We start from the raw sequence: 10,787 nt of genomic DNA, 5'->3' as shown, positions 1-10,787 counted from the left end.
CTGCCTACAGACATGTGAGGTTAATACTTGGTAATTACTTGTTCAATATACCCATCCTTTGTCTTCCCAGACCCAGGCAGACACAGAGGCTGCCCTCAAGTATTGAAATGCACAGGGTTTCCAAAATGTTTTGGATAAACTTGGGAAAGGACCAAAAGACAAGGAGCCAAATGTTTTCTGCTAAGATTTATTGTTGACCAGAGCACTTAACAACCAAGGTGCTAGATAACCAGCCCCGAGCAACAAGCTCATCCTGCAGTCCAGACCTCTAGGCTGGTACCCTCTGCCTTCTACCTCTTCTTCTCTGGCTCTGCCAGAGCCCCTGAGAATCAGAAATATGCAACTCAGTAAGTATGTGGGGAGCACCTGTTAGGAGTGGTCAGCAGCTACAGAAGGCTACTGTGTCACAGTGTACTGGTTATCTTTGAGGGGCTTATGGCAGAGAGGGTGGAGAGGACTCCAGAGCCATCCTGGGCTCAGGCCCAGCACTGTCCAGGGAGGTTCATTTTCCTTTCTTTCTTTCTTTTTTTTTTTTAAATGATGCCCTGTTGTTTTCTTTCTTTTTTTTTTTTTTTTTTTTAAGATTTTATTTATTTATTTGAAAAACAGAGATCACAAGTAGGCAGAGGGGCAGGCGGGGGGGGGGGGGGGGGGAAGCAGGCTCCCCGCTGAGCAGAGAGCCCTATGCGGGGCTCAATCCCAGAACCCTGGGATCATGACCTGAGCCGAAAACAGAGGCTTTAACCCACTGAGCCACCCAGGCGCCCCTCATTTCCCTTTCTTACTCTTGACATTCACATTCATTGATTTGGCATATATTTACCAAGGCTCCCTATGGGCTGAGGAGATTCCCTGAACAGTGGTGCCCACTTGTAGCTGGCAATGTTCACCAGTCTCCAAACCCCTGACCTGCAAGACGTAGTGCATGTAAAGGTAGACTGCTACCAGACAAAGATCCTTGAACAAAGCTATCCTTCCACAGTCCTATTCCTGGAGTTCTGAGTCTGGGCTAGCCCTGGGAATAGTCAGTTCAGAGGTCAATCTCTATCCTTAGCTGACATTTCTAAGAAACTGTGACTTGCTCTGAACATCTGCCTCATGGAAGAGAGCTACAAAGTGGCTATAGTCTGGCCTTGGCTTGGGCACTGAGTCACTGAAGGGGCATTCTCCCCAACCTCAGGGTGCCTTGCAAAGATATGAAAACTTGGTAAGCCTCAGCCTCCCACCAAAGTCCAAGAGGCCTCCCACACTGCCTACTGGGCTGAGAAGTAGAGAGAGAAGTCAAAGAGACCATGAGCCTCAGTATGCTTCTCAGACTGATTTGTTTATTGACTTGACGAACTCTTAGGGACCCAGTGCCGAGACCCAAAGGCCTGTGCTATCCATAAAGAAAAAGCCCACACGTCCCAAGAGCAGCTGAAACCAGCTCACCCATTTATTTGACTGAGAACATGAAGGAAAACAACAAAATTAAACAATCTTTAATAAAATTCCTATAGAAAACTCAGTCACAGGGTAAATACTCGGTTCTCTTTCTCATGTCACTGAGGATTGAGAGCTCCCAAAAGTCTTTGGAGAAAAAGCAGTAGTTTTGCTGGATATTGCCAGTACTCCGAAAGAGCATCCATTTACACATTCAAACCAGTAGTTCTTATTGCACATATTAACATTATTTGCCATCTAGCACCCTAAATGTATGGTACCTCAACAAATAAATTAAAGAATTCCATGTGGCATGAAACCATTTCAATTTGAACTAATATCCTTGAAAAATCACATTATTACAAGTTTTAATAAATACAGTAAGAACAGCTGGCATTTTACTAAAATACTGAATTTTAGGTCTGGAGATGATTTCATAAATAGTTTCTTTTCATTTGCTTTTTGTCTTGGATGCATTTGCTCAAGTATTATGCTCTATGAAGTGAACTCTTTCATAGATACCATGTAAAACTGAAATTACTATGTGCCTCATTACAGAAGCAACTGGAAGAACTGGATCTCATACAGTTAACTAAGGAAGTAACAAGAAAAAGCTCTGCTTTTTGTAAAACTTTAAAAGACAGAAAAAAACAAAGAAATGTCTTTTTATATAGATCTCCCACTAGAAATTTATAAATATATATGCAGCATATATATTCTATTTGCCTCATGAGCAGATTTTCACCAAGTCTGGTAGGAATGATGCTGTCATGGTAGATAAATATCAACAAAAGAGTTATTCTTTCTACAGATTTAAAGGTTTCTTTTGAAAAATAACAATAACTTCAAATTATGTTATAATTTATAGTTGATATAATTTAAAAAGGGAAGAAAGATACCTTTCTTTTAAGCCTCATTTGGAAAGCAAGAACAACTACCAGTCCCCAGGTGTGGATAAGTTGGCTGAGTGGTAACACTTGGTCACAATACAAAAAGAAGTATTTACACCTTTCTGGAAAAGTACCAAATACTTTAAAAAAAGAAGAAGAAGAAGAAGAAGACAGAAAACAATCTCTAGTAGCATTCTTCGGCGTGCAAAGTCAGCAGGAAATGATTATCCATTATATTGGGAGTTTTTATGATGAATCTTGGAAGCATTCAATGAAGCAGAGGGTGGTCATTGGGGATTGTTCAGATTAGGTTCTGTGGGATGCCTTGTTCTTAATTTAACTGAGTTCTAGGATTTCATTCCCTTTATAACATCTCTGGCAGGGTCATGTTCAATTTAGTGCAAGTGCAAACTGAAAACTAAACAAAACCAACAAATATATTAGGAGCAAAGGCTAATCATTAAGATCTGTAGTCTTTCCGAACTGTGTGGGCCATCCAGTTCACTTTAGTAGTCCAGCTTTCCCTGAGTGCCTCATCAAATTTTTGCTTAAATTGCTTGAGTGCTTCTTCTTCACTCTTCCCTAAGGCAAGAGAGTCCTAAAAATGAAAGGGAAAAAATCTGATTTCATATATCTTCCATAGCGATGTGCAAATGTCAAAATCTCAGTCATATCTCCCTAGCATCATTAAGTGGTGTGTCTCATGTTCTTATTTAAATCCCTTTTGCAGGATAGAGAATGACACAAGGTAGGGTGATAATATAATCTCTGCCAAAGGGTTTTTGAAGATGACGTTTTATGATTACTGCGTGACAATTACTCAGCTGCTGGGTAAAAGCAGTCTAACAAGAAATGGCTTTGTTCTATTCCCTTTGAACATCTGAACGAAACAGGTAGGTATAGCTGAGCTTCATGCCTATGAACTCCCATATACAAAGAAAAGGGGTTCATACCTTAAGATACTGTATATCCTTGACTGATGTGAGCTCAGGAAGCCCTGCAGTCAACATCAGTGCAAAAAGAGTGATGAAGAGATTCCCGTGCCGTCGTAAAATCAGATATGCATCCTCACAACACTGGCGGAAGCTTCAGTTGATGCAACAAATCACAACAACATGATATTAGAGAAGGAAGCAAATTTCACAAAGGAAAGCAAGAGAGACATATCTCGACTTTAATTTCTACTGAACTAACAGTTCATTTCTGATTTTTAAAACTCTGAAAATTGTCTCAAGAATAAAATCTACAGAGACTAATAAATCTGTCTAAAATCACACACACTAAATTGAAATTTTATAAAAGGCTACGTAACACTTACTGTGTGCTTTTTATTTTTTTTATTTTTTAAAGATTTTATTTATTTATTTGTCAGAGAGAGAGAGGGAGAGAGAGCGAGCACAGGCAGACAGAATGGCAGGCAGAGGCAGAGGGAGAAGCAGGCTCCCTGACGAGCAAGGAGTCCGATGTGGGACTCGATCCCAGGACACCGGGATCATGACCTGAGCCGAAGGCAGCTGCTTAACCAACTGAGCCACCCAGGCGTCCCTACTGTGTGCTTTTTAATTGAGACCCCAAAACTAGTTCTAAAACAAGTGGTAATTTATAATCCATGAGGATTTCTGAACATATTTGCAGATTCTACATTCGTAGCCAAATTCCACTGTAGTCTTAACTAATTTGTAGTCTAACAGAGACTAATTTATTTGATTTCCCCCAATTAGAATCAATACTTTTGCACTGTATCTCCACATCATCTTGCTTTCCCTCTCTCTCCTCTTAAAGACAGTTATTCAAGGGGCGCCCAGGTGGCTCAGTCAATTAAGCATCTGCCTTTGGCTCAGGTCATGATCCCAGAGTCCTGGGATCAAGCCCCACATTGGGCTCCCTGCTCAATGGGAAGCCTGCTCTCCCTCTCTGACCACCCCCCCCCCCCCGCTTGTGTTCCCTCTCTAGCGGTCTCTCTCTCTCTGTCAAATAAATAAATAAATCTTAAAAAAAAAAAAAAAAAAAGAGGACCATCCAATACTATCTCCCTAATTTTGCCCCCCCAAAAAACCCCAAAACAAACAAACAAACCCAAACAAATGAACACCCAAGAGGTATATTCTGCAGAAACTTGAGGCAGAACTAGAAATGATAATAGCAATCACGTGGCAAGCATATAGTATGAGTTGGTCACATCACATTACTTAACTCTAATTATCATAATTGCTCTAAATTCTTTAAAAAAATATTTATTTGAGAGAGAGAGAGATAGAAAGCAAGCTTGGAAAAGGGCAGAGGGAAAGGAGCAGACTCCCCATTGAGCACAGAGCCCGGACAATGGGGCTCAATCCCACGAAACTGAGATCATGATCTGAGCCAAAATCAAGAGTTGGATGCTTGACTGAGCCACCAGGTGCTCCAAAATAGCTCTAAAATTTAATTATTTTTGTCCCTATTTTAAGACAAAGAAACAAGACAAAAAGACAAGTAATGTGTTTAGAAACTTACAAGGAGTGAGGACTAGATTAGAGATTATAAAGTTCTGAACCCTGGCTCCCTTAGAATGAGCACAAAGTGCCTGTCCCTCCCAACATCTCATTATGAAATGTCTTAACAGTTTCAGAGAATTTTCTAAGACAGATAAAAAGTGGTATAAATACTACTGGAATAAGACACAGTAACTTATTTCAAATTTCTAGATTGTTTCTCCTCTCTGACCCAGAACATGGATCTCACAGGCAAATTCCTCAAAAGCCCCCAGTTAGCAGACTGTTTCCCTGATCTAAATATATCTCAGCTAAAAAATGCTAGTCCAGCTAGTCAGATGAGAAAATGTCAGATATGTTTATCCTTGACATGAGGACAATACTCACCGGCCAAACTTCTCTGTGTTTCCTGTTTTTCCTTGTTGAATCACATGAATGAAATCATAGGTAAGAATAAAAGGCACCCGTTCCCTTTTAATGCCAAATTTAGACTTGAAATTTCCAAGAATATGTCCAAAGTCAATGTGGAAGAGCTGGAAAACAAATGGCACTTAATTTCTATTGTTTCTTTAGTTCCAAAGAGAAAGGCAGTATTTTGGCAGTCTTAGACTCTCAACACCACACTGATCCTCAACTGAGCCCTTTTTTCACTCCTTTTATTGACATATAGTTGATACACAGTATTACATTAGTTTCAGGTGTACAACATACTGATTTGATAACTACATATGTTACAAAATGTTCATGAGCCCTCTTCTCTTTTCAAAGGCTATTGGGTCACTTGAGAAGAGTGTTTCTATCATTCAAAGATCTATTTTTATACTCAGTAATAACCCAGACCAGATATTGAACTGCATTTACCCTGTAGGAAAGACAAATGTTTAAAAAGTCAAAGTAAAAAAAAAAAAAAAGAAAGTTAGAAAGAAGAAAAAGAAAAATGCATCCAAATAATAAATATGTCTGATTTTATTTTTTTTGTTTTTTTTTTTTTGTTTGTTTTTAAGATTTTTTATTTATTTATTTGACAGAGAGAAATCACAAGTAGGCAGAGAGGCAGGCAGAGAGAGAGGAGGAAGCAGGCTCCCCGCTGAGCAGAAAGCCCGATGTGGGGCTCGAACCCAGGACCTGGGATCATGACCTGAGCCGAAGGCAGCAGCTTAACCCACTGAGCCACCCAGGCGCCCCAATATGTCTGATTTTAAAAAGTCAAATAGTTCTACATATCAAACTATTTTGGTCAATATTTCTACATATGGAAATAAAAAAGTACAGCTTTGCCTTAATAGCCCCCTCAACACCCTGAGTGCTACTATTTAGAGGTAACTTCTCCCCACTCTTTCGTGGGTTTTTCCTCCATTTTTAAAAAATGAAGTAAATTATGGATGGTAAAGACTTAGTACTTTGAGCTGATGTAATGCTATACAATGAGGCACTACTGTGCCTCGTAATTTCTGGTTAAATCAATACTCAGTGTTTATACTGTTCAGGCTATGTAAATCCATTTCAAAGCTAAGTCATGTGGCAATAGTATACTACAACTATATTTCCTTTTTTGCCCATCTTTTTCCTTGACAAAGCTTTTTTTGGCTTAGTGTCCTAGGACTGTCTCAATAATTCTTCCCCAAATCATTTTTTAAAACTTTTTTAGATTTATTTATTCATTTGAGAGACAGACAGAGAGAGTCTGGGGTGGAGGGAAAGAGGGAGAAGGAGACAGAGTCCCAAGCATACTTCCCACTGAGTACAGGGCCTGAAGTGGGGCTCAATCCCATGACCCGGAGACTATGGCTTGAGGTGAAACCAAGAGTCAGACACTCAACTAACTGCACCACCCAGGTGCCCCTCTCCCCAAATCTTATACTGAAAGAATATGTCATTTTAAATAACTGCAATAACTTTTCAAACATTAGGTAAGTGTTTATCACCTTACTTTAAGCAAACAACCAACAAATATATGAAGCAGATGGTATGTGAAATAAGGTTTGGGAAATAAAAGGAAAGCATGAAGACATGACTCCAAGAATCACTAAAGAATCTGCCTGCTATAAGTAATAGAATCACCGAGGCCCTTAGCAGATCTAGGGAGCAGCTCACCTGGCCGGTTTTTTTGACCATAATGTTGTCACTATGTCTATCACCAATCCCAAGGACATAAGAAGCTACACAGTAGCCGGCACAGGACAAGGTAAACTCCTCAATGGCTCGGTCTAGGTCATCCCTGAAAAAAGAGAAAAAAATAAATAAAAGAATCAACAAAGGTTTTCAGTCTCCAAAAGTACAGGATGAGATCCAATTCACACTTCTGCTTCCTTTTTAATTGTGAGTAGAAGGGCAACACGGAGCTGCCATGAGCTGCAGTGAGTAGAAAGGCAATACGGAGCTGCTACGAGCAGAACATTCTGGATCAGCCAAGAGAGGGAGGGTGAACACTGCAGGATCGGAGCAGAAAGGAGTCATCAGGAAGTCTCCGAGACATCAGATAACTGGACCTCAGCCATTCAAACTGCTATGTCCTGGGGACTGAGCTTCACTGGGGTTGGGAGTAAGCTCAAATACATAACAAGAGGAGACCATCAGCTTTGCTGGCTGATGCTGGACTATAGTACATTTTTTGGTCAGTTTTGACCTAACCCTGGAACTCCATATTTAAGAGTTAAGTATTATAGTTACAACACTTTAAATCACTAACTTAAATTAGAAGTTAGTAATACAGATCCTTTACAGACAAGGTCTTAAGATCAAAATTTGAAAACTAATCCTCACATTCAAGTCCTTTGGTTTTGCCAGTGAATAAAATATAAATCTGACTTTTAAGTCTTTAGCCAAAAATACCTGCAGTGTTTTCCCCTCAATGTGAAATTCCTTAACTGTCTATGATACTATGTCCAACATAGTAACCAATAACAACACAATTCCCAGCCGTTTTTTTTTTTTTAAATTTGGAGCAATCACAGTCTACAAACTCACTTACTTCTACTGTAAAAATCTACTGAAAACTTACTAAGTTCATACACTCATGTAATTACAGAAGCTGACAAATTCAAAAAATTTTAAAAATTCATAAATTTAGATTGTAACTACTACAAGGCTCTGAAATTTGATCTAGATAAAGTAGAATTTAATGCTAACCATCTGTGAGCCTTTAGGAAGGCCTATTTGTCATTCTGATCTAACCTGAAATAAAGCAATAATTACACTAACATTTCCTCTAGGACACTGATGATTCTACTTGAAAGAACAGTTATTTGTTTGGCTATTTGTTCAGAAGAATGATAAACAAACTAACCCAGAATTGTATTCTTTAAGCCAGTTCAGAAGGGCATCTTTGTTGAAGGCTGCTGCAGCAGCCACATTGCTACTGTTCAGCTGAATGTCAGCAATTGTTTCAGAGGTGCTCACAACTTCAATGAGGCCAGAGCGATCTCCTGTCGCTAAGCAGCCATAAGGCAGCATCCTGAAAGGGAAAAAAATGGGCATAGTCACATGTATATGTTACTCATAAAATGAAACTTTAACAGTTTTAAAGTTTCTTCATTTATTTTTAAAAAGCTTTATTAGTATTGGAATACTTGCTGTTTCTGTATTATTGTCATATGGAAAAATAAAAGTCCTATTTTTGGTTGGTGGGGGGAATCTCTTGGCCAACAGATGGAAGTAGTTTACTAGAACTCCAAAGTACCAGCTAGATGTATAATTTGTTATCCAGTTATTCTAGTGAAATATTCTATTTGTTTGTGTAGATGGACAGAAGCATATTAGATAAAAGAAAAGTCTTTTATTTTTATTCTAAACCATCCTTTATGGAGCACCAATAGGTGCCACAAAGCAGGTTAAGCACTTTACACATTACTTTTGTTAATGAATGGCAACTCCATCTTTCCAGTTGTTCAAGGCGACAATCTTAACGTCACCTTTGACTCATTCTCTTATGACCAGCATTTACCTATCTTGAAAACGTGTACTTAAGACTTCTCTGCCTCCACTCTTCCTCCAGCTCCTACTAGACCAAATCACCATCAACCCTTAATTACTCAAGTTTCCTTATCAGTCTCCCTTCTCCCACACCATGGTTTGTTTTAAATGCAACAGCAATATAATCCATATAAAAAAATACACATATTATGTCACTCCTCCCCATCAAAAGCTCTGCATTGGCTTCCCACCTTAGGGTGAAAGCTAACATGCTTGCCATAGCTCATAAGGCCCTTCACCTCTTCTTGTCTCCTCCCCTTGTTCACTTTATTCCTACTACACTGGCTTCCTTGCTTTCTTTAACCACAGCAGGAACAACATTCTCTCATTCCATTTTCTCTGCCTAGAACATCTTTCCCCAAGACCTCTATATGACTTACTCCCTTATTTCTTTGAAGTTTTTGCTGAACTGTTCCTGTCTCAGTGAGAAATTCCTGATCCTATTTAAAACTATGAAACTATCTGTGACATAACACTTACTATCTCTTCCCTGTTTCAATGTTCCTCTATAGCCCTCAACACTATCCAGACATCTTGTACACTTTGTTTCTTTATTGTTCCTCTCTCCATTATTGGATGGAAGTTCTACCCCGAAGGGATGTTTGTTCCCGGGCTATATCCTCCGTGCCTGAGAATGTGCCAGGCACAAAGCAGACTCTCAGTGAATATTTCTGAACAAATTTAATAACAAAATCCCTGTAAGGTAAATTCCCAGTTTACAAATAAGAAACAAAAGCAATTTGCAAAAGGCCATACATTTAACTAAGCAACTGATTTAAGACTTAAAACTAGGCCTTCGTGGCTCTAAAATTATCTTTTAAACCCAAGAGTCTCTAGAGTCACTGACTATATAACAGGCCTCTCAGACTGCTCTTGTGTAAAATATTTTTACTAATTGATAAGGAGCATTCTGCTCTGAATTTCATTTATACAATTATAGAAAATAAGAATTTTCTCATATCTCTTTTAATCATTTTAAGGAGATTTTCTTTTACAACTTAGATATTCACATTCTTCCCCTATTTATTAGGGTTTTAAATATTTTCCTTAGTGACTTACATGACTTTTTTATATATTAACATTATCCTTCTTTTCGTTATAAGTATTTTCTTCAGTTTTTTGTTTTTGTTTTTATTTAAAGAGTATTTATTTATCTATTTGAGAGAGAGAGAGAGAGACAGCCAGAGAGGGAATATAAGCAGTGGGAATAGGGGAGGGAGAAGCAGGCTTCCCACTGAGCAAGCCCTGATGCGGGGCTTAATCCCAGGACCCTGGGATCATGACCCAAGCTGAACGCAGATGTTTAACAACTGAGTCACCCAGGCGCTCACCCCTTTATTCAGTTTTGTAAAAACTACGTTATCTTTACAGCAACTCCAAATTAGAATGTGATACTTTGGGAAGTTCAAATGAAAGGGGACTACAGAAAATGCAATGGATGGGATTCTAGAACTCAATAAATATATGGGTACAGCTATGTGCCATGCATTGTGTTTGCTGTTGGTGATACAGAAAGGAGCAAGGAAAAAAAAAAAAGCAGTCCTTACTCATACACAATGCGTATATTATCTTTGTATGAATGAGAACTGCCATGAGAACATGTCAAGAGTGAAAAAAGATCTCTATGAGGAGGAAGGACAGCAGGGCTGGAGGAAAATATAAGGGGAATAGAAAAGCAAGGTGAGAACAAGAAACAGTGTTAGAAAGACTATGCAGGGCCCTATAGGTCATGTAAGGGCTTCTCTGTCATTCTCTAAAAGCACTGAGAAAGCTTTGAAGGACTTTATGAAAGAGGGGTGTGTGTGTGTGTGTGTGTGTGTGTGTTGGGAAAATGTATAAATGTATTACTGTAACAACCCAATTAAAAGAGCCGTATTTCATTAAATAATCCCTAAGTTTCCATACAACCAAGAATTCAATTATTTTATGCCTCTTTTAGGCACTTTCCTAGTCTTAACAAAAGAAGTCTGGCAGAAGAATTGTCAAACTACATGTTGGCAGCGTGATATACCAATACACTGCTTTACATTTG

At 38.9% G+C, this 10,787-nt stretch overlaps 1 protein-coding gene across 3 annotated transcripts in view; it reads right to left on the bottom strand.

Annotated features, from left to right (window-relative positions):
* Positions 1-1,308: 1,308 nt before the first annotated feature.
* PIK3CB (phosphatidylinositol-4,5-bisphosphate 3-kinase catalytic subunit beta) overlaps positions 1,309-10,787 on the bottom strand; it is a 202,865-nt gene continuing 193,386 nt past the window's right edge. For all 3 annotated transcript variants that reach the window (XM_047735812.1, XM_047735832.1, XM_047735822.1), the window contains 5 exons: positions 8,070-8,237; positions 6,878-7,001; positions 5,171-5,316; positions 3,266-3,398; positions 1,309-2,910 (listed from right to left, as the gene is read on the bottom strand). In XM_047735812.1, coding sequence (XP_047591768.1) covers positions 2,773-2,910; positions 3,266-3,398; positions 5,171-5,316; positions 6,878-7,001; positions 8,070-8,237 — 709 coding nt within the window. In that variant the 3' untranslated portion in view covers positions 1,309-2,772. The remainder of the gene's footprint in view (positions 2,911-3,265; positions 3,399-5,170; positions 5,317-6,877; positions 7,002-8,069; positions 8,238-10,787) is intronic.

Source organism: Lutra lutra, chromosome 1 (genome assembly GCF_902655055.1).
Source record: "Lutra lutra chromosome 1, mLutLut1.2, whole genome shotgun sequence".
In the NCBI taxonomy this organism is placed as follows: Eukaryota; Metazoa; Chordata; class Mammalia; order Carnivora; family Mustelidae; genus Lutra; species Lutra lutra.
This window is presented reverse-complemented; position numbering and strand designations above follow the sequence as displayed.